Source organism: Gopherus evgoodei, chromosome 1 (assembly GCF_007399415.2).
Source record: "Gopherus evgoodei ecotype Sinaloan lineage chromosome 1, rGopEvg1_v1.p, whole genome shotgun sequence".
Taxonomy (NCBI): Eukaryota; Metazoa; Chordata; order Testudines; family Testudinidae; genus Gopherus; species Gopherus evgoodei.
In genome coordinates, this window is record NC_044322.1 from 348,532,536 (window position 1) to 348,559,876 (window position 27,341).

General features: G+C 43.3%; 1 protein-coding gene across 3 annotated transcripts in view; it reads right to left on the bottom strand.

Moving 5' to 3' along the window:
- The window catches only part of SEMA3E (semaphorin 3E), a 279,606-nt gene that overhangs the window by 84,812 nt on the left and 167,453 nt on the right, over positions 1-27,341 (bottom strand). For all 3 annotated transcript variants that reach the window (XM_030561678.1, XM_030561491.1, XM_030561590.1), the window contains 3 exons: positions 23,771-23,931; positions 16,806-16,865; positions 12,347-12,466 (listed from right to left, as the gene is read on the bottom strand). In XM_030561678.1, coding sequence (XP_030417538.1) covers positions 12,347-12,466; positions 16,806-16,865; positions 23,771-23,866 — 276 coding nt within the window. In that variant the 5' untranslated portion in view covers positions 23,867-23,931. The remainder of the gene's footprint in view (positions 1-12,346; positions 12,467-16,805; positions 16,866-23,770; positions 23,932-27,341) is intronic.

The window sequence follows — 27,341 nt, forward strand, 5'->3', positions numbered from 1 at the left end:
AGGTTCCACTCTGCATCATTTCAATACAGAATGGTGAAGCTTGTGTCAAAAGTAGGATACTGGTGTCTTCTTGTCAAGGATATTGTCAATAGTAAGGTGGGATATCAGAGCAGTCTGTATATTCAATGATGTGTAGGAGAATGTATAGGCTTATAGTGGTATCCTGTGTGCAAGGGTAAAGGGATTGTAAAAGGGTATGAAGTGGTTGTTGAATTTTACAAGTAAGGTATTCTGTTAGGACAGATGGCTCAGTGTTTGAGCATAAAGCAAGAGCAGTTCACACAGTGAAAAGGCAGAGTGGGCATGTGTGTGTTATGGGCATTGTGGGGCACTATTCAAAGAGGGCAGAGTAAAAGTTGCATGCGTGTTTACCTTAACTCTGTATTTCCCATTTATCAAAAGTTGGAGTTTTGCTGAACTCAGCATTCCGGTAGGGCATGAGATACAGTTGGACACCCTTAACTCTGTGTTAACAACATTTTTTCCATTTAATTCCTAGTTTTTTAAACAGAAAAAGAAATGTATTTTGGTAGTAGTCAATGGTCATTTAGGCAACTATAGTTCTCACTTAGGTTTGCAGGTGACACGTTACTGTGGCTAAGTAATAATCAAAGGACCTAACTTTTACAGAGTGCTTTTCATCTGCAGATCTCAATGAACTTTACAGATGGGAAACTGAAGCACAGAGAGGTTAAATGACTTGTACAAGGTCACCCAGCAGACCAGAGGAAGTGCTAAGAATGATCCCAGTCCAGTCATCTTTCCACTAGACTACAAGGTTGCTTATGATTCTGCTCCCCTCCCCCCTTGTACACTTTTGTTATAGTAGAATGGGGGAAATGGTCATGCTTTGAAATGTTTGCAATGTTTAGCTGCTAACAGGTCTGGTGAGATAAATCTCATCCATGTCCCCCAGATCTCCCATGATGAGGCGTAGCAAATTTCGAGACAAACGGTGTAAGACTGCAGATTTTAGAGCACTGAGAAGCGTCTTTCTTTATACAGAAAGCAGCTTTTATCCTTAACCATGAGGAGATGCCCTACACAGCCATCACCAGAATAGGCTGGTATCCTTTCGTCTGTGAGAGATGGTGGGAATTGCAACCTATGATGTAGATGGTTTGCCATGACTCACATGACTGAATAGTCCAATCTAAGATTTGCATGATCTTTGGCAGTTATTGCAAACATATGTACCTTGGTTGGGAGCTGCTTGCTTCCTACTGGCTCTTTTCTCTTCGAGCTGGAGGAGCCAGCTCCTGTCATGGACTTTTATGCCCTGATGGAGACAATGTTGCCACTCGTTACGATCACTTGCCAAGATTTCAAATGCATCAGGATCAATTACAAAGTCCTTCATATCTTGCTTATATGTGTTTTTATAGTGAAGCTTGGGATGTCCTGTTGTTCTTGTTCCCTCTGATAGCTCTCCATATAGCATCTCATTGGGTAGATGTCCATCTTCCAGTCTACTCAGATGGCCCAGCCAGCACAGTCATCTTTGCTTGAGCAGTGCTGTCACACTTCGTTAATTTGCCCTCTGAAGAATCTCTGCTTTGGTGACTTTATCTTGCCATTTTGAGTATGCAGCGTAAACAGCGTAGGTGAAAACTGTTTAACCTTTTCTCCTGAAGAGCATAAGTTGCCCATGTTTCCCCAGCATATATGAGAGTGCTGAGCATGCAAGTTTGGTACCCTAGCATACACAGCCATCACCAGAATAGCAGGATCAGAAAAGTGAAGAGTGGCCCATTCATCTCAATGAGATGTTCTCAGCTAGATGAAAGTGAATACTCAATGGAGATGCATACAGCCTGAACAGTAGCTCTGAGATGTATGAATGGCTCCATTCATGTCAGTAGGTGTTCCCCTCTCCCCACTCAGTGCTGAAGTTTCTATGTGTCAGGCATACGCATTCTTAGCTCCTCACCCAAGTCTCAGCAGTGTGTTCTTGGTGCATGTGCTGAGCATGCAAGTTCTAAACTCACCACTCAGATGGGCAGGGCTTCTCCAGTTCCTGGCTAATGTGGGGGGGGGGGTTAAGAGATGGGCTCAGACCCCCTTAAAGGGACAAGGCATCCCCGAACCTCATGAGGGGGTATTGTGAGGAGCTCAGATACCCCCAACAAAGTAAACCTCCCCAGAACCTGGCTCACATGACGGGGGCAGGAATGGATGGGTCAGTCCCACCACAGATGAGTAGGGAGCCTCAGATCATGCACAAACCTGGAGGAGTCAGGGACTGAGATGGTCAAGGACCCTACAGGGACTGCTACAGACACAGGTGTACAGGGAGTGTGGCTTGGACATCCCCAGAGGATGGGGACCCCCCAGATCCCAGCTCAAATGGGAGGGTAGATGGGCTCAGACCCTCTAGATAAGCAAGGAGGGCCATGAGGAGGAGGTCACTACCCTATTACTAACTATCACTAACTCCACATCCCCCTTCCCAGTATTCCACAGGTCCCCTCCCACTCTGCTTAGTCCCCATTCCCTGAACCTCCAACTTGTTGCCCTGCTCACCAGAACAACGTCCCTTTGACCTCATCAGGACAGTTATAAACCTTAAAGAAGCTTCATAACGAAACAGTTAAGGGGTGACTTGATTACAATCTATAAACATCTACATGAGGAACAAATATTTAATAAATGGCTCTTCAATCTAGCAGAGAAAGGTGTAACTTGATCTAATGACTGCAAGTTGAAGCTAGACAAATTCAGGTTGGAAATAGGGTGTAAATTTTTAATGGTGATAGTAATTAATCACTGGAACAATTTACTAAGGGTCATGCTGGATTTTCATCACTGGCAATTTGAAAACCAAGATTGGATGTTTCTCTAAAAGATATGCTCTGGGAATTTTTTGGGGGAGGTTCTGTGGCCCGTGTTATATAGAAGGTCACACTAGATGATCACAATGGTTCCTTCTGACTGGAATCTATAATTCTTAAGGGGTGGGGTGTAAGAAAATTTAGCCAAGTCATTCCATCCAGTTTTTACACCAAAAAGTAGTTTTTATTTATGCTAGCATATATATTCTAATTTGTGAGTGCTGCAATTACTTGTTATGAATGAAATTCAGTCCTGTGCAGAGGGTCTACTCGCTACTTTGACCTTATTCTGAAGGTCAGACCCTCGGCTGATGTAAATTGTCATATCACCATTGGCTTTGATGAAACTCTTAAAATTTACATCACTTGAGGATGTAGCACTGAGAGTTTAATTTTGGCTCAAAAGTAGTTCACGTAGTGCAAGTAGTGCTGGTTCTGAGCATGATTTATCTGAGCACAATATATCAATAATTCCACACAGCACCAGATGAAAAATCTAATTTAGCTTTATATCATCCACCTGCCTCCACAGTATCTAGATGCTATTCGCACTGCTTCACTGCTATTTGGTTTGATTCTCTCTGATCCCACACCTACCAAACAACACCAGGCATTATCATACTTACACGCCCAACCAATGAGGTACATGAGTTCAGATGGGCCCTAATCTCAGTTGTGGAGTTTCCTGTCCAGATGCTGTGTTTCAAACCACAGCTACTATTTTTTTTAATTGAAGTGTCAAACATTTTTACCCAAAGTATCAGCAACTTTCACAAAACGCTCCTTTCACCTATAACTAGACATATGAACTTCTGTTCTTATTACATTTCCTGCTCTTTCTCAATAAAACTTTGATTTTTATGAGCTAAGAGGCATGTTTTGTCTCCTATTTAAAAATTCAAGGACCAAAACATTTTTTGAAAAAAAATCTGGCACTGTATAAACATGGTCTAGTGACTTATTAACTCTGTCCTGGTTGTCACTTATTGCAAGTCACATCTCCTTTTCTTTTTCAGCTGTGGAGAGCGGCACAGTACAAAATGGTATTGCTTATGAGGGCAATTAATAAAAGGCTTTACCTTAATTCCCCAGCAGCAAAGTTGGTTGGGTGCTAATTACAATATTCATCCCACAGGGGGATAGCCTCTGCACCTCAGTGGGGGAAGATGATTGGGGGTCTACACAGAAAAAAAATAATAACCACTGATCATAACTGTTCTATTATAAAAGAAATTCTGAATCTTTTAGTGAATGAAACTTCCATGGATCTTTGAAAAATGACTAACATTCTCTGTAACTGTTGAGTGAAAAGGTTTCAGCTAAATGTTTCATTCCAAAGCATATCTAACTGCCTTCTTGTTCTTGGACGCTTCAGTTGCTTGTAATTATGGTGTTAAAATCTTTTATAGCTCAGAAATTCCTGTTGAATGTTCATGTACTTTTTGCCCTCAGAGAATATGCAAATATTCAGAAATAAAAAGACAGTTCAAATCCCTACATGTAGTTTAAGGTTTATGCAAAGTTAAGTTGAGAAGTTTGGGGAGTTGAGAAGTTGAGTTTGGGGAGTCCAGTTGACTCTATGGCTCAGTCTCTCGTGGTGACATAACAGGTGGTTTCTGGTGTGTGTGTGTAAGACTCAACAGTAGGAAATATGCAGGAGTAGATGAATTTTTTTAAGAAACAAAGATCTTTGTTTCATACAAATGTCTCTAGTAATAACAACAAGGGAAGAAAAATACAGCAAACACAGTTCGGTCACTGGGCTTAATGGTGAGCCTGGGTTTGAGCCATCTGAAGTGTAAAATAAGTCACCATGCTCCCCTGCTATTTTCATTGCCAGCCCTATGCAATGGGGGGAGCAGTTGCCAGTGGGCTGGTACTCTTTCTCCCATACAGGTAAGCAGAGACAGGGGATTAGAGGAGGAAAGAAAGCTATTCCAGGTACCAGGCTGGTGCATCCCCAAAGAGGAAAGCAATATGCTGGGTCCAAATTGTGATTTTTGAGCCACAATATGGTCCGCACACTGCTCCTTGGGTAGTGCAGCTACTCCTTACTCAAATTGGACAGTAAGATAACAATCTAGCCTATTCAATAATGTATTATTTGTACCACACCACAGGTATGGCACTAAGCACCTTCTGAGACTGAGGGCCACTGAGCTACACAGATTTACACTAGCTGGATCAGAATGTGGTTATGCACCCTTGGGACTTATTCTGCCTCACTTGAGTTCATTGAGAAAATTCCCATGGCGTCAACCAGTGTAACTTTAGGAACAAAATTTGGCATATCACAGCAAGGGACAACAATAAAGAAAAGAAGGAGAAGGAGGGATGGACAAATAAGGTGACAGCGGTGCATCAGTGATGGATCAAGAGCTATGCTTATTTGCCATGAACACCTCTTTTCTTATTTTCTTGTTCATTTTGTTTTCTGTTTTTTATCAGCTGATTGTTTATTTTTCCTAAACAGGGCTCCGAGGAGATGGTCACTGATTTTTTGCATCTGTAGCAGGAAGTGCTAAGCAGGAGGGGATGGGAAAAGTTTGCAAGAAAAGCAATGAGGAAACGAGAGGTATACAGAATGGTTTTAGAAACAACACAATTTTCCTCTTTCTAAAGAAGTTCCTTATTCAATGTTAGAAGACAGTGACTCTCTGTGATTCATATGACTTTAACTTAGGGACTTAACTTCTTAGGTGCTCAGAACCCTTACTGTCATTGTCTTCAGGGTAGGAATGGGTCCTTGAAAATAGTTCTTTGCTATGTTGGTTCTAGTCGAACATTGACTATGTCAAAAGTAATGCCTCCATTCTCAACACAGGCCTGAATCCACAAAATCTCATGCAGGTGAGTAGTCCCATTAACTTATGGGAGTAAATTTGTAGAACTTGGCTCTAGGTCTGCTGTTATGTTTATGTGAGCCAATTGCTTAATTTAAAGATTAAACAAAAATTACCCATCAATTTTGCTACTGTTCCTACCATGGAGTCAATGTGTTCAGAATTCTCACGGCCTCAGTCATTATGAACAAAACTGTCATTTTGACTGAAAAATCTTAATCATTCGTGTTGATGTAAGACACAGAAAGAAAACAGCTGGATGTTGCAGCTCCTAAATTGAGACTGTAATGTAAGAAGTTAGAAAAAAAAATCATCTTTTTCTGCCTGGCAAACTGAGAAAATGTGACATTGAGTAGTTGAGAGAGAATAAATATGGATGTTATTTTTGTAGTCACATTCCTAACTAGAACCAAACTTTCAAAACAAAAGTAATACATGCAATGTGAACAATGTTTCTTACACTAATGTACATAACCCCCTAAAATTTTATTTCAAATAATTAGAAAGGCTAATTTCAATGTTGTACTGTAACCCATGTGCCTACTAGAGAGATATCTCTTTAAGAGATCTCCAGTAGAACCGAAGAGTTACAAACTGACCAGTATACAACACACTTCATTTGGATCCAGAAGCACAAAATCAGAAAGAACAGAAACAAACAAACAAGAGCAAATACAATACAGTACTGTGTTAAATATAAACTACTAAAAAAATAAGGGGGAAAGCAGCAATTTCTTCTGCATAGGTAAAGTTTGAAAACTGTGATAAGTTAATGTTACGTTGTAAACTTTTGAAGAAACAATCACAACCTTTTGTTCAGAGTTACAAACAACCTTCATTCCTGAGGTGTTTGTAACTCTGAGGTTCCACTGTATAGAGAAGCTGGAGGCTGGGATGGGAGGGAACAGGAGTCAGTTGTGTCTGACTCATTGTTGCTAGATGCACAGACACACAATTAGCACTCCACACCCTGAAATTTCTCAAATTGGGTGCGGTAGTTTTGGGTATGTTCAATAGGTTCCCTGAAGCTGAACTTCATGAAGGCAGCTTGTCAGGGCAGTTGCTTTACAAAAGGTCATGTGGTTGTGTGGGTTGGGAGAAGCTGAGCCATAGAAGCAGAAAGCAGGCTGTTATCCCCTAACTCTGAAGCATTTTGCAGCAGGACTTTTTAAATCTATATGCTTAAATGAGTGGTGGTCAATTAATTAGTTAGCTGCCTAGCTAACTGAGTGATTTCAGCCGAGGAGGAGGAAGAGTCTGCATGGATTCCTGCTGAAGATTTCTACAAGCAAGCAAAGGGAAGATGGTGTTGCAATGCTTTTTACTAAGCAGATTGATCACCAACATCTATACAAAGGCTGCAAATGAGACTTAGCCTTAGCTTTTGAAACTCTTGGGTTTCTTCTCACTAAGTTTCTGTGGAGACTGACCTGTTTAGATTTAATTTATTTTCTTTCTTTCTTTGTGCTACGCTCTGACTCCGCTGTCCCTACCTGTAGGCAGGCTGGCGGAGGTTGTGTGCAGTTTGCACCAGGCATCTTCCTCGCTGCACATGTGCAGAGTGAATCAGGACAACCAATCAGCAGCACTGGTGGGAAATTTTTAAGAAAAAGGGGGGAAGTGGAAGAAGCCCCTGGCCCCTCCCCCTCACCCACTGCTCACTCCCTTCAAGCCCACCCACTGGCCGGAGGGCTTCTCTCTGCCCCCGGCGGCCAGGAGGGAGCCGTTGCGCACTGGAGAGTGGAATCTCAGCTCAAACTGGATGTGCAGGGGGGACCCTGGGCCACAGTTTCTATCACCCCCACCCATGTGTGTGGGGCAGGCAGTAGAGGGAAGCCCTGAGCTGCATCAGAAGCTGTGCCGGGTGGGTGGTCAGTGGCGGGAAGCCCCAAGTTCCAGCAGAAGCTGCGTCAGGTGGGCAGCAGTGGGATGGGCGGCACCGGGCGTGGAGTGGGTTCTGGGGTCCATGAGCGGGGGGTGGAGGCTGGACCCCCTCGACACACTGCTATCAGGGGCACCGGCTGGGGACTGCCTTCAGTGGAGCCCCCGCCTTCCCCTCTCATCCCTCAATATTCCCCCTCAGGTAACTTGCGTAGGGCCCCAGAAATCCTAAGGACAACCCTGATTCTGGGTCTCCACATGCTTTTATACGGGAGCTGTTCTTGGCAACTAGGAGAAGGTGGTGAAGTAAACTCTAGCCCACCAACAGTTACACTAGGAAACAGCAGTGCTTTTTTAGTTCTTTGAGTCCAACCCAGAAGACATTCAATAATGCTTTGTATTTTTGCTTGGAATTATGGTTACAATCTTTAAATATACACACTGATTGATTGTTTAAAGCAGAGCTTGAGTCACTTTGGCAACCAGTCTGAAGTGTTTGGACAGCATTTGGAAATGAAAAGAAGAGCACTTGTAACTTCATTTCTGAGCTTTTTCTCCCCTATGGGTGAAAGGATATTAATAGCTAAGCTTTTATTGGTTCAATGTATATCTAATGAAGATGCTAAATTAAAGTGCCCATTTCGAGTGTGGGCTTCCCTTACTGGTACTCAGTTCCAAACTCGCACTGCTTGCCCTGGGATTGAGACCCATATAACAGCCTTTGGGAAGGAAAGAATTCACCCAGAAATCCCTCCAACGCTGTTATCAGTAACAGACGCTCAACTTGATCAGCAGCAGTCACCCTGATCAGCAACAAACAAGTCCCAGTTCCCCCCTGGCATCAGTCGCCAATAAGGGCCCTGCTTGTCTTTGGGCTCTGGCCAGTTCTCGTGCAGGTGTAACACCGACAGACCCCAGTCATTGTGAGCAAGATCAAACCTGGCCCTCTGGAGCTTAGTTCAGGAGCCTCTACCGCATGAGCTAAAAGCCAGCTGGCTGTCAGCTAAGGCTGTAGAGCAGAGTCATTTAACTCTCTCTAAGTGGTCTCGGTGACACTAGATGGGACAGAACCCCACGCCCTGGAGGTGTGTGGGTTACATAGGACCAGCTCAATGAGGACATGTATTCACGTTGTTCCTGCCCCAAGCCTGGAGCTCTGACTCTCAGCCTTCTGTGGTCTTAGCAGCAGTCACATTTAGTTTTCCATCAGCCTATGCAGTTCTTGCTCCAATCCCAGCAGAGCTGGCCACCGGAAGTAGGGGTGGAGTGCCTACCAGCTCTCTAGCCAATCAGAGATCTTCACGTATGCACACTGCCCAGGCGACTCTGCATATGCAGCCCTAGGGAGGGAAGGGGGCCCAGGAGCAAGAGACAGAGAGCAGAGCAGTTGCCCTGCAGGCAGGGTGAGCGGCAGAGCTCCTGGTTCAGCACGGCTGGGAAAGGGATGATCCCCAACATCCTGACAGCTGGGAGTTGCCTCCCGCCTGTCAGCTTTGCTCCCTGCTCTGGGCAAGCTTTGCACCACAGCAAGGAGTAGCTGGAGCTGCTGCTGTGGGAGGCTGCAGGGAAGTCTGGTGGCTGGTTCCCACTCACCGCCCCTGACAATGCACACTGCCCAGGGTGTCCCTGCACACACAGCCCCGGGGTGAGGGTGGGGGGGAGCGGCAGGTGGGCCTGGGTTCAAGGGCCAGACAGCGGAGTGGTGGACTAAGCAGCTGCCCTACAGGTAGGGAAAGCAGCAGAGCTCCTGGCTGAGCAGAGCTGGGGAAGGGATGACCCTCTACATCCTGGCCACTCCCCCTCCCTGCAGGGCAGTTGCTTGGTTCCTGCTCTGCTCTCTGCCCCCCGGGGCAGTGTGTGCTGGGCGCCTGGGTGGCATGCACTGTCAGGGCCGCAAGTGGGAGCCAGCTGTAAAACTTCCCTGCAGCGAGGAGGTGCCAGAGCCGCTGCCAGAGGAGGCTATGAGAAAGTTTTGGAGCTGGCTCCCACTTGCTGCCCTGGCGGTTGCAGGCAGCCTGAGTGCTGCGGCACACTCAGCCCCAAGGAGGGCAGGGGCAGCGCAGGAGCAAGGGCAAGGAGAGCGGCGTGTGACCAAGTGGCTGCCTTGCAGGATGCGGGATGCCGCAGGGCTCCTGGCTCAGCTCAGCCGGGGAAGGATGACCCCCAACATCTCAGTGGCTGGATGCCACCTCCTGCTTGTCAGCTTTGCTCCCTGCTCCGGCACACTCCACACAGCAGTGAGGAGGAGCTAGGGTCTGCTGCCATGGCAAGCAGAGCAGGAACAGGGAGCACGCTCGTTCAGGCAGTAATGACGCTTCTGGCCTCGGCACTGGCTGCCTGCAACACTGCTCCTCTGTCACCAGGAACTCTGGGATACATCTGGAGGACTGCTGGGACCCAAGTCAAGCTGGGGCTGCATGCACATAGGAAAACAATAGGGCTTGGACCCTTGGTCCCAGCTTAAGATGCGCTTGGACCTTCCATGCCCTGCAGGGTGTTGGGACCCTAGGTCCAAGCCCTAGTTAGCACAATTGGTGTGTGGGACACAAGTGTGGGGGGTTACGCCTGGGGTTATATTGCTGTGTAGACATACCCAGAGAGTCTGGCTTTGACTGCTTATTCCTAGCCATCCCACTAACCAAGGCTCTAGGAGCAGGACCTGCTTTGACAGCACTGCTGCTGATCTGTGGAGTGGTGGCTCCATGTGAGCTTTATAATGTGGGCCCTTCTCTTTCAATTCTTCTCAACAGGTGGGGAATGATTAGATCTGTGCAGAACTTTCATGAAGAGTCTTAAAATAAAACTTAACTGGTTTTGTTTCTCATCACAGACTCAAAGCTACTCCCAGCTTTTCTGGAAAGTTTGAGATATGGCTCCTTCTCACTGCCTTATGGATTTACACACACCCACATACACACACACAAACATGGATTCAAATTTTCACATGGAAACCTAGATAATAGCCCACCTTAACTGATTACTCTCTTTATAGTTAGTATGGCAACACTCATTTTTTTCATGTCTTCTGTGTATATATATCTTCCTACTGTATTTTCCACTGCATGCATCCGATGAAGTGGGTTTTAGCCCACAAAAGCTTATGCTCAAATAAATTTGTTAGTCTCCAAGGTGTCACAAGTACTCCTCATTCTTTTTAGAGGAACTTGCTGATTTTGAGTGAGCTTGCTGGCCAAGAGCCTGATTCTGCAATATGCCGAACACCCTCAGCATCCAGTTGAAGGCACTAAGGTCCTCAAAGAGCTGTTCAAGTTTAGGGGATTTCAAAAACTGAGCTTGAGGTCAATGGTTATTTTAGGTGGGCAATGAATGCAGGATCAGTGCTTATGTGAGTAAACCAAGCCACCCAACTCATTGGGATCACATGGAGCTGCAGGTAAGTTGCACACAGATACTCAGAACCAGATCCAAAATCCATTGAGGTCAATGTGCTCTGAATTCAGCCATTAAATACTATATGAAATGGATAGTTAACAGTCCTGGTCCATTCCTTGGGCTGATTTTAACTCTGAGCTAAAAAGCTTGAAATTGCAGGGTTCTAGATTCCTGCAGACTGCAAGAAATCCTTTTTCTTGCATGAGAATGCTGACATTGTAGACTTAGGACCAAACTCCACATCGACTGACACCCTCTGCAGTCCCATTGCCCTGACTATGCCGCCTCACACCAGCGTAACCATAAGTAACTCCAATATACGCCTTGAAGATCTGCTGATGTAAGAGAGATCAGAATCAGTGCTATTGCCTTCAGTGTGGTAGCAAAGGCTGCAAGTCAGCAGAGAGTAGAGCCATAGCACTCTGTGGAAAGATGAAATCTTACAAAAGGCATTAAGATGTTTAAGTGCACCAGCTGTGTTTGATCAAAATTAAAACACTGAAAAAGAAACAAAAAATTATATCAATCCTGGAATGAACGCTTGCATCTCCCGGCACATCAAAAAGCATATTATTATTCAGTTTATAAATGCCCACAGGGGAAAGACTAAGGGGATGCAAACTTTGATACACCTTATCTCAAAAAGTGCTATATAATTCATTTAAACAAATTCCAAGGTGACAGTAATGTGCAATCTTATGTGTAATTTTCCAAAATATGTTTTCAGTTAGATTAGCTATTTACATAATGACATAAGGCTGGAAATCACTCCGCAATTCATCACTCATTCGTGACATCAGGATGACACTTTGTCAGTGAGGGATTTGGCTGCAATTAAATGGTCATTTTGTAACTGCTTAATAACGGTGATGTCTGGTGACCAAATCCTGCTCACTTTACTCACATGAACAGTCCCACAGAAATCAATGTGTGCTCTCCTCTGTGGCCTGCCAGGTCTCACAGTTCCCCAACCAACTTTTGTGTCAGGGTCCTATAGAATTTAAGAGGTTTCTATAGAAATCAATGTGATTCTATTATAACTGCTCTCAAGCCCTATCTACAGGTTTTTGAACTATCCTGTAGAAAGATCATTCTCTAATTCAATAGGATGGTTTAAAAAAGAAACCTATAGCAAGGTTATTACGCTTATTACATTCTATAGGACTTCTTAGAATTCGTGTAGAACTTCTTTCTTTAGGGGTGGCTGCCTATGGAAACCATTATTAGGTGACCAGTCTTTGCACTTATAACCACAATTGTGAGTGGTCGCTGCACATGGGGTGGTATATAGGGAACATCACTTCTCCACTGTGCTTAAATGTGTATGCTTATATATAACCATAGGTGGGGTTTGCTACAGTGCAGAATAGTGTCCTGGCTCTAGAATATATTTCTTACCTCTGATGGATGTCCAACTCTGATAAAAGTGCAGAGAGGATCAAAAGCCCCTGTACCACAGGCCAGGAGATGTGTTCTGTTGTACCGGTGAAGGACACGGATGTAATTTGCACATTCGTCCTATTTTTAAAAGAAGAGGAGAACTTATATTCAGGATAATTTGAAAACAACCTCACTTCCTCTGAGCCATGGGAATCTCTTTGCTTCCCTTGTCTAAGTACTTATGTGGCCGGTCTACGTATGGATGGATTACAAGATATATATATACACATACATATACATATCTCCTCACTGTATGTTCCATTCCATCCAATGAAGTGGGATGTAGCCCACGAAAGCTTATGCTCAAATAAATGTGTTAGTTTCTAAGTGCCACAAGTACTCCTGTTCTTTTTGTGGATACAGAGTAACACGGCTGCGACTCTGAAACCCATCAGAAAAAGAAGCAACAAACTGCAACAAGCTACCAGCCAAAAACTAGCCAACAAGCAATTCACAAGCCAGTTAAGAAATAAACAAGCCCCATTTCTGTATTTGGCATGTCTGCAGCAGACACACAGGATTTAAAGCAATAGAGTTTTATTTGGCTTGAGTCAAATCAGTAAAGCATAGCTCAAGTTAAGGTTGTGCACGTGTTGTCGAGAATAAGGTTTCCCAATTCAATTGTCCTATTTAGTCTCTTACAAGCTTTCTTCAATGGTGTTTATGACTACAATACTTAAAGTTTTACTGCTACAAGATGAACTGATAACCTCTTAAGAGCCCGTAAGAGGGCCTGTAGTGTTACGTATATGAGGGTGTGTGAGAAAAGTGTTAGATATGAGATGGTTAGTAAAACTTTTTACACATCTTATCATGTATAATATGCTTCGTTCAGAGTGAGTAGGAAGGTGGCAGCAAAGACAAAAAGCAGAGGCAGTGAAAGGTAAGAGTCTAAGAATTAATTTTAAGGACATTTTATAAAAGGATTTATCTTGCAGAAAGTGGTATTAGAAAACAAAAAAAGATGGCATAGAAGGAGGACGTAGGGAAGGTCTAAAATAAGCAATAGAATAATGTGGTCACTTGAACTGGGTAAGGAAACAATGAAATAAAACATAGAAAGTGTTTGGAGTCTGTTCTGTCCCATTGAGGTTCATTATAGTTGAGCAACTTCAGTTGTTGAAAATTGAATAGACCAATATTTTAAGTTCTACGAGTTCCCTGTAAGTACGACATTATATATCCTCATGATCCAAGGCTCAATCTGATCTCCAGATAGGACCAGAATGATTTTTTGTGTTGTTAGTGTTCGATGGGACAATACTGCTATCTAACATGGTGACTCTTATGGTATTGGTGTCTTTTCTAAGGGTATGTCTACACAGCCCTGGGAGTGGTTCGTCCCAGTCCAGGTAGACAGATATTCAAGCTAGCACGCTAAAAATAGGAATAAGGGACATTGTGGCACAGGCAGAGTGTATGAACCCAAGAGGTCGGGTGGACTTGTACTCATGGGGCTAGTCCACGCTGCTGCCCATCTCAAATATATGCTTTGCTCTTTTTGGCATGCTAGCTCTTGTCTGTCTGTCTGGGCTGGGAGGCCAGCTTCCAGCTGCAGTGTAGTTCATACTCCTTAAAGTCTTAGCTCCTTGATCATGTGATTAGGTTAGAATCTTAAGCTTTCATTTAAAAAAATGTAATTACTAGCCCTCATGGTTCCAGAGAGAGCTGGAAAAGAGAAACAACTAAGAGACTTAAACACCACAATCAAAGAAAAAGACCCATACTTAACTTATAAAAATATCTTATGGAGTGTGAAGTCAATCCCATAATTATGGAGGGGCCTGACTCATGATTTTTGACTGTTTGGGGTTGTGCAATACTGATGATAGAGGCACTTCAGAATCAATCATGGATTCCTGTGAGAAAAAAACATTGCAGTGTTTCCACGGTAATGGCCTCAGTGATTGCTATAACATTATCGTAAACTTCAGGGGATTTGAACAATTATAGCAGTAAAAATGTATATTTTTATAAGAGAATGAATATTTAACTTCCCTAGAAACCTGGAAGACTGCAGCTGGGGACAAAACATCATAAACTATAATCTGTAAAAGCACTGTGAGCAAAGGGAAATGGGGCTGTTGATTGTACTACCACCTCTCCCTGAGAGGGAGTAATAGATAAACCTCAAGTGCTTCAGAATCGACTAAGTTTTAGATAAAGTCCAAAAGTTTGGGTAATATTGAGAACATCTTGATTCTGTCCGTCAGGTTGGAAATCTGAAGACAATAGGCCTTATCCTATGATTTCATGGTACTCCTTGCTTCTTGATTGGGAAGAATCACCACAAGGAATGTTCTTCTCATGTTTTTCCCCTTCCATTTCTGCTTCCAGACTGATTGTTAAAAGCACAAAAACTGAAAATGAGAAACATCCACACTGGTAATACCAAAGGCCCATCCAGCCCAATATCTCATCCTCTGACAGTGGCCAATGCCAGGTGCCCCAGAGGGAATGAACAGAACAGGTAATCATCAAGTGATCCATCCCCTGTCGCCCATTCCCAGCTTCTGGCAAACAGAGGCTAGGGATACCATCCCTGCCTATCCTGGATAATAGCCATTGAATGGGACCTATACTCCATGAACTAGCTAGTTCTTTTTGAACCATGTTATAGTCTTGGCCTTCACACATCCTCGGCAAGGATTTCCACAGGTTGACTGAGTGTTGTGTGAAAAAATATTTCCTTTTGTTTGTTTTAAACCTGCTGCCTATTAATTTCACTTGGTGACCCCTAGTTCTTGTGTTATGAGAAGGAGTAAATAACACTTCCTTATTTACTTTCTCCACACCAGTCATGATTTTATAGACCTCTATCATGTCCCCCCTTAGTTGTCTTTTTTTCCAATCTGAAAAGGTCCCATTCTTATTAATCTCATATATATATTGACATAGGACTGGAGGAGATATCCTGGGTCATCGAGTCCAGTCTCTTGCTATTGCAGTAACCTCAGTGAAATGAGGACTGAGAAAAGTCTATTGAACTTTTTAGAAACTTCAGCAAGATTCACTTCAGCTTCAGATGTGTATGGTGTGAGATAGCTTGGTTGTTCATTTCTCAAAACTGGTGCTTCCAGGCCCTCAAGGTAGATGAGTAGTATGTTTTTCATGCTATTGTGACTATGATGTTTACAGCTTCCTAGGCGTCACTGACAATATTTGTTGTGGCTCTGTTTGCGCTTGACTCTTTGCTGTATTTTCACACATCAAAAGCATCTCTGGCCTTTTTGAAATCCTCTCGTCCAATGTTAGCTAGCTCAGTGGGCAGTGCAGTTCATTAGGTGCGGACAATGAACCTGATGCTGTACTAAATAAATATCAATTGTGCCTCAAGAATTTTCAGTCTATGGTGCCAAATGGGAACTCTGTATGGGTGTGAGCCCCGGCAATCCTTGCACTGATCCCTATTGAAGTCCCACAGATCGTTGTGTGGGGATAGCAGACCACAGGTTGGATGTAACTTATAGTGCATTTTATATATTACTATTAATTTAACCTTGCTTCTTGTGGGTATGCTGTAAGAAGTATCTAGTCCTTTAGGAGAGATTAGAATCAAGAGAGGCTGCGGCTTGGTGAACGAGGATAGGAGTGATATTCCATGCACATGGCAATATGAACAAAGGCAGGAGATAGGCATGTAAGAAGAAAAATCAATAGGGTGTCTAGACTGGCATTACTGGCAACCAACAGTGGGTGAAGAAGGGAAGATGTGATAGGTAGACAAGACCATTATTCAAGCTACTGCAGAACTTGAAAGGAAGGCTAGAGATGATATGTTCAGAATGACAGATGAGATGAGGGAAATAATTTAATAGTCACATTGTGCAGGGTGGTGGCGATGGCTAAGTTAGTATCAGAGAGGCCTAAATTAAGAGGTTGTAATACTCAAAATAGATGTTAATATGGAATTGGATGAGAGTTTCAGCATGTGGGACAGAAAGTAAGGAATGGAGTGTTGTGGTAGGAAAATGGCGAGATTTGGTTGAAATGGATTTGTAGGAGAAGAAAGTTCTGATTTCCTCAATCTTGAGTAAATGAGATCTGGCATGAGAAAAAGAAGAAACAGAATTATCACATCCATTAGCAAATGGCTTTCATTCTGATGCCAGTCCTATCACATCTCATGAACTAAGCAGTGCCGGGCCTGGCCATTACTAGGTGTGAAACCTCCAAAGAAAACCCACCTGTGGTAGTAGGAGCCAGTGTGTTGTTGCTTACTATTGCTTGGTCTTGAAAAGCAATTAAACTAGTGGCTTAATATGCTAACAACAGTCATGCTATAGATCCACATTGCACATTCAGAATTGGATCCTGATTTTGAACACTCGAAAATTAAAGGATGCTTTGATCCAAGTTTTCTGATTCAACCCCATTTCTAATTAAAAGGTAATGTAATTTGCATTATCATACTTACAGCATCTCTTCCTTTAATTGTGCATTCTTCTGCCTGCTGGGGTGTACTGGGCCAATGTATCTGAAATAACACAAGATCATTCAAGTGGGGATATAATGTGTATAATTCACAGCCATCCAGCTTTTCTCTATGGATGGGGTTAAAAGATTCACCACTTTCAATGTACAGTTTTCATTGCTACAGTCTATACAGAAATATTTTATAATGTTTGCAATATTCCAGTTTTCAGAACAGTTATTAGCTAATATTCCAATTTTTTCCAAAACGTTTCTGACTATACAAGTTAACTATATTGGTCTATAAGGAGGCATTTAATTTCTCCTGGCGGTCTTCTCCATCAGATAGTGGAGGAAACGCAATATTGGTTCTCTGACTGAATGGAAATCCATGCACCAAAGCATTTTGTACTAATTCAGTACAACTGGGTCCACTTAATATCCAAAGACTTTAAACACTTTCTCATTGAACACCAGTTGAAAATCACTTGTTTCCTGCTCTAAACATCACTTAGGACAGAATTCAGCTCCACTGAAGTAAATGAGAATTTAGCTATTAATCTCACTAAAGGCAGGATCAGCCGCTTAGTGGCAATATTGCAAGCAAGGCCAAATGTCACAAATGGCTTTTCAGTTAACCTATGCTATAGAATTTTGTTTCATTCCACTTTGTATGGATGAAAAATATGTGAAACTATGACCTGGGTGACTAGCCTGATAATTTTGCTTCTTAGCATTTTAAGAACTGAAAACAAAAATGTCTCCACTTTGGGTGACACCATTTTCAGCTCAACGAAAATAAGATTTCTGCTTGGAAATTCACAGATAAACAGTGGGGAAAGTGACTGTTGACATTAAGGTTTGTTCGTATTCCACTCAGAGATTATTATTTTATCTGCAAAATGTTTTTAAATGAAACCTTTTATATTTTAACTGCCTAAATCCCTTTGTGAATCTAGCCCTGTCACATTAAATACCTCCATCCAAAATGACATGCATCTGACGAAGTGGGTATTCACCCACGAAAGCTCATGCTCCAAAACATCTGTTAGTCTATAAGGTGCCACAGGACTCTCTGCTGCTTCATCCAAAAATGTAAGTCCTCAAAATCCCTTCTCAAGTGCTGCTAAGACAGCCAATTCCACCAGCAAAACCTCCTGTATCTGCTGATGGGCAGGGCTCAAAGCTGCGTAAGTTCTGATACCCACACTTAAGTCCTAGTGGGATCTCCAAACTAAGCATTGTCCAAGTCTATCTTGCCTGCTGGGCCCAATCTGAGAGGCATTCCAAAACAAAGCCAGAGGCAGTAGCACTCTGGTAAGAGCATTCACCTAGCGTGTAAATAAGATGAGTTCAAATCACTACTCTGCCTGATTTAGAACAATGATTTAAGCATAGGGTCTCTGACCTCCCAGGTTGGTGTCCTAACCACTAAGCTACAGAATATTAAATAGTTGCCAGGCGAGAATGAGTCTATAGTCCAATGGTTAGGGCACTCATCTGGGATGTAGGACAGACAGATTCTAGGCACTGTTAGAATAACTATACATAGAGATATCAAATCTGTAAGAATTTACCACTTGTATATCCATTTGCCTATGCTGAATTTTCTTAAACAGTGCTATGGTAGGCTGCATTTGCATTGCATACTAACCAGATACTAACTGGCTGTAAATGGTAGCCTTTAACCCTCTGCATGTTATTTTTCTGGGTGTTTAAATTTTTATCTTTATATATGATGATGACGGCCTTAACTCTGCATTGGGGCTATGCCAGGATTGCAATCACTTGGCATGCTGGCATTAGCTGTAGTTGGGAGATTTCTCCAGAGCATCTGAGCTGGAATAACATTACACTAACACACACTTTATTGGGCTTCATGCTTGACCTTCTGTTTGGACAGAATTATTCAATAACTGTCATTACTCTGAGTCACTATCTGAAGCACATTTGTACATTGCATCTTCAGTAATTTTTACTTCTACAACATTATTTTCATCTCTAAGGAATCCATGGCACATGATCCTTCCGGCTAACAATGAACTGAGAAGGTAGGAAAAGGCTACTTAAAAATATACTTTTCAAAGGACTAAGCATGTGGAATGGTAAGATTGCACTGATAGCTGGGCTAAACTCACACCTGGTTTAACTCCATATAAAGCAACCAGTCTGAGCAAATTCAGGCAGAGGAAATGTTTAATCAGAGCTGGAACGATGCTTAGTGTCTCTGATAACACCACACTTCAGTCTGGAGAAGTGTTATGACCTACAGATTCATGCAGTTTAAGGTCAGAAGATCACATAGTTTGATCTCCTGTATATCACAAGCCAATTAAGTTTCATCCAGTTACCTCTGTATTGAACCCAATAACTGGTGTTTGGCTGAGACATAACGTCCAGAAAGGCAACCAGTCTTCAAACCTTGATTTGAAGACTTGAAGAGATGGAGACTCCACCACAGTGATATGAATAATACACACCACCACACAGGCCTCCTCTCCTAAGAGTTGTTAGATAATGATAGTCTTGTGGGTTTTGTCTCAGGCCTCAAAGGTGTGCAGAGCCAGATGCAAAAAGTGGTATCAAGGGGAATAAGAAATCCCAGGACAGTGAGGGTCATACGGAGGAGGCCTCACAAGGTATACAGAAGTATCTGAACATTTGTATGGTTTTGTGAACTAGTCCTGTGAACCTATTGACATGCACCTTCCACTTCTCAGATCACTGTTTCTCTTCCTCCCTCCAATCACTCCCCAGCCTCCACACAATACCACAGCATTCTCCAGACAAGGTCCAGAACACTACAGTATCACCACTGGAAGCTGTAGTGTTCAGAACTATTTCTGTAGAATACACTAACAATTTTAACAATTTTATAAGTTATAAAACTACTGTGTGTGATCTGGAGGCAAAACTCACTCCTGAAATCAACGCCTCATTATGCTAGGTGTTGCACATACCCATAAGAAGAGAAACACCTTATCCAGTGAGTTTACAATCCAAATAGGCAGTGGCGTATTATTGCCCATGCCAACAAGGCCTAGGCCTAGGCCGGCAAATTTGCAGGGGTGGCAAATTTGCTTGTGCCCCCTCCCCAATTCCGCCCCTTCCCCAAATCCCTGGCCCGCCTCCTTCCCCAGGTGCGCTGCGCTTCCCTCCTTCCACCTCCTTTCCAGGCTTGCCATGTGAAAGCGCTGGGAGGGAGGGAGAAGCGAGTAGCGGTGTGCTAAGAGGAGGCAGAGGAGAGGTGAGCTGGGCCCCATGGGCGTGGGGAGTAACTCGGGGGGGCGGGTGTGGGCCGGGAACCGCTCCCTGTCCCAGCTCACCTCCGCTCCACCACTGCCATCCTCTGAGCACATTGCAACTCCCCTTCTCCCCCCTCCCTCCCTCCCAGGCTTGTCGCGGGGGAGCAGAGGTGAGCTGGCGCAGGGGGTGGGGAGGAGGGACAGCAATTTTTTGAGGGCCTAGGGGCGGCAAATTTGTTAATCCGCCACTGCAAATAGGTAAGACAGTCACAGGTAAGAGAAAGGAAGTATCATTATCCCCATTTTATAGATGGGGAACTGAGGTACAGAGAGATTAAATGATTTGGTCACATGGGAAGTCTACAGCCTGCTGGGGTTGAACCAAGGTCTCCTAAATACCTAATCCAATGCTTTAGCCACAAGACTGCTTCCTGAGAGCTTGTTGTTGGTTTAATTGTATTGATTCTTAAAATGATGTAAAGGTGCCCAGGACAATAAATGAAGATATTTAATGTTGTTAGGGTACGTCTATACTACCTGCTGGATTGGCAGGTAGTGGTTTGATGTATCGGGGATTCATTTATCCTGTCCTTGTCTGGATGCGATAAATCGATCGGCGAATTGACACCATTACTCCCCTCGGCAGGAGGAGTAAGTGGAGTTGACAGGGGAACCATGGCATCGACTCGCCGCCATGAGAAAGGCCAGGTAACTCCAACTAAGATACTTCGACTTCAGCTACGTGAATAGTGTAGCTGAAGTTGCGTATCTTAGTTCGAACCCCCCTGCAAGTGTAGCCCAGGCCTTAGAAAGAGAAATACATTCATATTTAGTCACCTACAGGTACAAATGTACTCAATATTCTAAATTTGGTGGTGTTAGGGAATCAAACTCTGGGAAACAGAATAGATGTCTTTAACATGTAGACTCCACACAGTGCACACCTCAAATTCTCCACCAATTAAGTTATTTTAGATTTGCTGGATTATTTTGGCAGTCAAACACAAAAATCGTTTTACATCCACCCAGTACTTTATTGCTTTTCTCAGAGGAGCTCCTAATGAACTCATCATAGCCAGGGCCAGCTCCAGGCACCAGCATTCCAAGCAGGTGCCTGGGGCGGCAATCTGCAAGGGGTGGCAGTCTGTGTGTTTTTGTCCCCAAGCAGTGTGCCGAATTGCTACCGTGGATGGCAGGGGCAGTCCATGTGCCATTAGGGTGGAACATGCGTTTCTGTGGTGGCGGCAGTTTGACGGCAGCTTCTATGTTCAGCTGTCTGCGGCAGCCCAGCTTCTGTCTTCTGTCTGAAGACAGAAGCTGCCGCTGAATTGCTGCCACCACGGAAACATGCGTGCCGCCCTAACGGCTCACGGACTGCCCCCGCCATCCGTGGTGGGAATTCGGTGCGCTGCTTGGGGCGGCGAAAACAGTAGAGCCGATTCTGATCATATCTGAATATTCTAAGGAATTCTTGTCCTGTTTTCTGACAGAGGGGATACATCTGTGATGAAAAGGGTTTTTGTTTTGTTTTGTTTTTTTTCTAGATAATCTCCAGGTCTTAGATTTAAGGCCAGAGGCAATAAAAACTCTTTTCATATTCTATGGCATGGAGACATGGGGAACACTGCAACAAAATTCTTTCACCAATTTTTAAGGATACCAAAGAACAAAAGGAGATTTATAAAATATGGTCCAGAGTCATTAGCTTTATAAACATTTCCCTGCTGCTTCTGGAACTTGTCTCTTTACCAGAGATAGGACTGAAATAGATACATTTGCCTTTCCTCTTTTATTTCCTCCTTCACAGTATCAGTTTGGAATGATAATTATACTCTCTTTGGTTTATAACTGTATCTTAGATTAATTCAATGAGTGTTTGCAACATGAAAGAAAAGTTCAAATGGCTAATTAATATACCATTAATTACAGCTTGATGAGGTCCTTAGGTAGAAATGCATGAACCGGATCACTCAAACTTCACTCGAAATTTATAATGAGAAAACATCCGATGAAGTGCCTTCCGTCTACATCTTTGCTGATAAAATTGTTGGACCTAGCAGCAGTCAAAGTCTCTCTACTCTGCCCTCTTGACTTTGGAGTGGATATCTGCAATGCACTCTAGGATAACCAAGAGGAAAAGCCAAAGAGCTTATGAAAGTTTAATTCTGAGGTGCCAAGCTCAGTGAGGTCATGTTTTCAAATATGTTCAGTCAGGCTGAACATTTATTTCAGTTTCTGATCTTTTGCATATCATTAAAAAAAAGTTGCCACAAATTTGATATACTCTGTGCACAAGCCTCCAGACAGAGGGTGGAGTTTCAGACTAAATGGCTAATCTTTCTTTTAAAGTCACTGGAATGAGAGCCTGAAGAGTGTGTCCAGATGGGCCCAAGATGTTTAAGATGGTTGGATAGAAGCATAAAATGTTCTATGCTAATCATCTCTTCTTATGCTGATTTGCTCTTATTGAAAGATTGGTTATTTATAGAAACAGACACTTCTTAAATGTTTTGTATCTCTGGATGCTACTCTCCTCACAGGGATACGAGCAATTTCTACCAAATGCAAGGGCAGTTAACGCCCATCTACAGTGGAAGAGTAAGGGCCCTGTGTGTATCACTGTGCTTTTGTGGAGTCCTAACATTTAATTTCCTACTAGCCATGTTAATACACTTGTCTCTGAGTATTTGCATAAGTCTACTCATTGTCCAGGGTTGGTACACTATGGAAAATCAGTTAAAGATATTTTCTAACAGTGTTTTATTTATTTATTATTGTGAAGTGAATTTGAATGCTGTTGAAAGGGCCAAGAATTAAAAATCCTTTAGCCACAGAGCAGGCGAGCACAGTGCGTACGTGTGGACCTGTCCTTACACTGCTCTGTCAATGGTTCTTCCAGTCCTGAACCTCATGGTCAGAAAGGAGTTCAGTCTCCATCCCCATTCATTGGAGTCTCTCCACTTATACTGCCACTTAGACTATAAGCATGATTTTGTAACGTGCAAACCTTTCCAGTAGAAAACCACCAGTCTTCTCCCATAAACCGTTGAACAGGCTACAAATGAACCAGCTTTCAGCCACTGCTCACCTAGACTGGCTTTGAGTTAGTGACTTAAGAGGACCAGTCAACTTGAATCTAGGCCCCTTCCAATTTTGTGTAATTCGTTGGTTTTCTAAATGCATTCCCTTCCCCCCATTCTTGTGGGAAAGACTATACGGAGGGGAAACAGTTCAATCAACTGCAAACAAAAGCTGTCGAAGCACAAATAAACAAGCTGAAATAGTGTGAGAAATATTTATTTATACCAATCTCTTGCAGGTCAAGTGATCGTGGGTATTAATTTAGTTTAAAAAAAAAGAGAGAAATTTCATTTTTAATTGTAAACGTGAAAACATCCACTATCCCATTTCCAGTCACCTGAGCCATCCAAGTCCCCCGCCCTGGGAAGTTATTCTCATGCATCAGAGGAGTAGCCCGTGTTAGTCTGGATCCTGTAAAGCACAAGAGTCCTGTGACACCTTATAGACTAACAGACGTTTTGGAGCATGAGCTTTCGTGAGTGAATACCCACTTTGTCAGATGCACATCTGACGAAGTGAGTATTCACCCACGAAAGCTCATGCTCCAAAACGTCTGTTAGTCTATAAGGTGCCACAGGACTCTTTGCTGCTTTTACATTCTCATGCAGAATCACATGCCATGCACTATTTTATGTTACCGCACCTCTCTGTAGTTCTCGCTGACGCGGTCCAAGCTGAGAGAATACACAAGATCCCTTCCTCCTACAAACAGTCGCTCTTGATATTCATCCAGCAGCATTGTGTGAAGACCAAGGTATCCAGATGGGCTATGAAAGACTGATGTCCTGTTTAAGTCCCAGAGCTCTGAAATACAACCAGTGTGCATGATCAATACCCAACAACTTAGTTCCACGACTTTTTTTTCATGTTTTTTCTAGGGAACGAGGTAAAAGGTTTTTGGAACATTAAGATATTCTTAATCTTACAAATGCCTAGTAAGAGAGAGAGACAGAACACCTGAGAACAATTTTCAAAACTGTCCAAATGTCCTGGAGACCTGGAAGTGGATTTGGACATTGTAAGCTTTGTGCTCAATCTATCATGTGACAGAAAAACAAAATGCCTCCTCTTTAGTGTTTCAGAAAGGGGAAACAACTCTTTAGAACATTAACTGCAAATGAGAAAAGGAAGATGAATAAATGGAAAGTCATTTGCCAGAAATTCAGACTCTGGTGGATAAATTCTCCCAGCCTTTGCTTCCCTCTACCAAGCTACATGTCTGTTAAGCCCCCAATGATAAGTAAGTGTATTCTCAGTCACTTCACAATAACATTGCTTCCTTTTATCCCTTTCATATGTTGTTTTTTCTATTGAAGGACCAGCTCAGCTCCCATTGAATTCAATGGAAATTTTGCCACTGAAATCAATGAGAGTAGCACACATCCTGTACCTGGTATGTCCACATTTTCAAAGGCAGCTAGGGATTTGGGGTAGCTGCCACATGGCGAGTTGATCTTTCAGGAGGGCTGGGCCTCACCTGCACCCTGTCCCAGGCTCATCCTCCCTCTCCCTACTGAAGGGAATATGTCCTGGGGTCAGATGGTAGAAGGTTGGTGACTCACGGTACATCTACATTGCAAAAAATAAAAATAAAAACAAAACAAAAAGACACCCATGGCCGTGAGTCCCGGATCCCTGGTCAACTCGACGCACAAGGGTCTCATGCTCTGAGGTTAAAAATAGCAATGTAGACATTCCCACTTGGGCCTGAAACGCAGTGACAGGAGAGGGTTTCAGATCCCACGTTCCAGTCCAAGCAGGAACATCTACACTGCTATTTTTAGCCCCATAGGTTGAACCTGAGTCAGTTGACTCGGTCTCTGAGACCCTCTGCTGCAGGGTTTTTTGTTTGCCTGTTTTTTCAGTATAGAGGTACCCTCATTTCCAGATCTGCTGGGTTAAAGGGCAGCCTGAATTCAGGGAGAGAAGGGAGCAGAGAGGCCCTCCTTAGATCCCAGACAGATGGCCTGGGGAGTGTAATCCGGCAAGGAGCAGGCCAGAAAGCCTGAAAGCCAGGCTGCGGGAGGAAAGGCTCAGCAAAAGGGAGAAGAGAGACTTGTTTTAATGTCCAGAAAGAACGCCTTGGAAACGACACCTTTAGAGAGCAGCTCAAGCTCTTTCTGTGGACCCAGCATTAGGGAAAGGGACCTGTTTATCGGTGAACATTGTGGTGAATTGGTTTATTTTGAAAAAGTAAAACTCAAGCCTGAAAAAAGGGACTAAAATCCCTATGTTGGACAATTAAGCTACAGAACACTAATGCCACATTACTTGGGAGCATCCACATGGTCGTTAACACACTTTAACTTATGTGCATTAACTTAACATCTTTAGTTAATTGGTTGTAACTTTCCTGTGTAGAAGAGCATTTTCACCACTGCTAGTATTATATTAAGATCAGAAGTGGGATATTTTGGTGGTGAAACGTCAGAAAAGCTGTGCTGCATTGTATCTGTTCTGCATGGTCAGAGAATTTCTCTCTCCAAATGAAATCTTTCAGATATATGTTTGTATTTATATAAGAAACTGGATCAAAACAGAACTGCAAATACAATTTCTGTCTCAAATAACACTTCCTTCTGTTCCCTTTCAAGTGTAAAAACCCTATATAATCTATTTTTGACTCAGCCTTGGGGTGAGAAAAATGGAATTGTAAAGTTCTGTTTATACACTGGTCAGAAGAACATCCAGAGATATCTCTGAAAAACTCCTCTGGTTTATCTGCACCTTGTCCTGGGAGCAAAATTCTCTTAATGGAGACAATATTTCACTTGACAGATATGCCTCTTGGTTAGGTCTGCATAAGAAATCAGAGTGGACTTGTTTTCAAATGTGAGTGCTGAAATAGGATGAGCAATCTACATTTAGGCATTTAAATCGACAGACTGGTACATAAAACTCAGTCATGCCAGGTGCATCCTCATCTCCCATTGAGATGTTGAGAGAGTTTAGCAACTTTCGAGATCAGGCTAAGGAGAAGGGAAATATATGCACCTCCTATAATACTAATCTGGATGTCTAACTAAGAGAGGTTTGTCCTATATAGGCATCCATATTTAAAATTAGTATTCCTGTGCCAAATTCATCCCTAGTGTAACTTTATTGACTTTATTGAACAGTACTAGGAAAATTTGTTCCCAGTGTCTAAATGTGTTTATAGTGGACATCCAGAAGACACGTATGCTCCTCCAGGTCAGGTCCCATTCTCACTGATTAAAACAGCTCTAAAGCAATAATGGACTCCAAACCAAATGGTTAGAGTGCAAAAAACCGTTGTAAAACACCTGGAGGAAACTGGTGTGAAGTCAATACAGGGCCGTCCTTAGCCAAAGGCAGAATAGGCAGCCGCCTAGGGCACCACTAGGTCTGGGTGCACCGCTCTGTTGGGAGCCTGGGCAGACGGGAAGCAGTGGAGCATGTAAGAGCAGGGCTGCTGGTCCTAGAGAGAGCCGAATGCAGCACAGTCTGAGGGAGTGGATTGGCTGCTGTGGTCTCTGGGAAGGGGTGGGGAAAGGAACTCACCTGTAGGGTGACCAGATGTCCCAATTTTATAGGGACAGTTCCGATTTTTGAATTTTTTTCTTATATAGACTCCTATTCCCCCCACCCCGTCCCGATTTTTCACACCTGCTGTCTGGTCACCCTCGGAGGGGGTTATTGGTATCTATATGAGACAAAGCCCCAAATATCAAGACTGGCCCTATAAAATCAGGACATGTGGATCTGGTCACCCTAGCTAGGGAGTGCGTCTCTCCCCTGGGCTGGCAGCAATCCATCTCACCCAGGAGGGTGGGAGGGGCTGCAAAGGGCAGGATGAGCTGCTATGACTCTATGGGTGCCCCGTCCTGGAGATCAGATGCTGTGCTAGCTTCACCATGGTCTGTTGGGCTGGTGGTGGTGCCCATTGGCGTGTGATCAGACCTGAGTGTTTGCTGCTGCTGTTGCCACTCTGCACCCAAAGAGGTGGATTTTGCTGTCCTGCAGTTTTCCACCTATCTTCTCCTCTACTGCAGCTGTTGGACCAGCAGGCTGGGGGGTGAGCCAAGCATGAAAGCAGTACTGCATTGCCATTTAACAAATTTGTTCACCAAAAATGCTTGCTACCAATCCTGAATCAATTCAAATTTTTTGTTAAAAAAAATCAATATCTTTAGCCAAAACAGAAAATTAAGTTGTTGACAATTATTTGTGATAAGTTTGGTATGGGGAAGGGA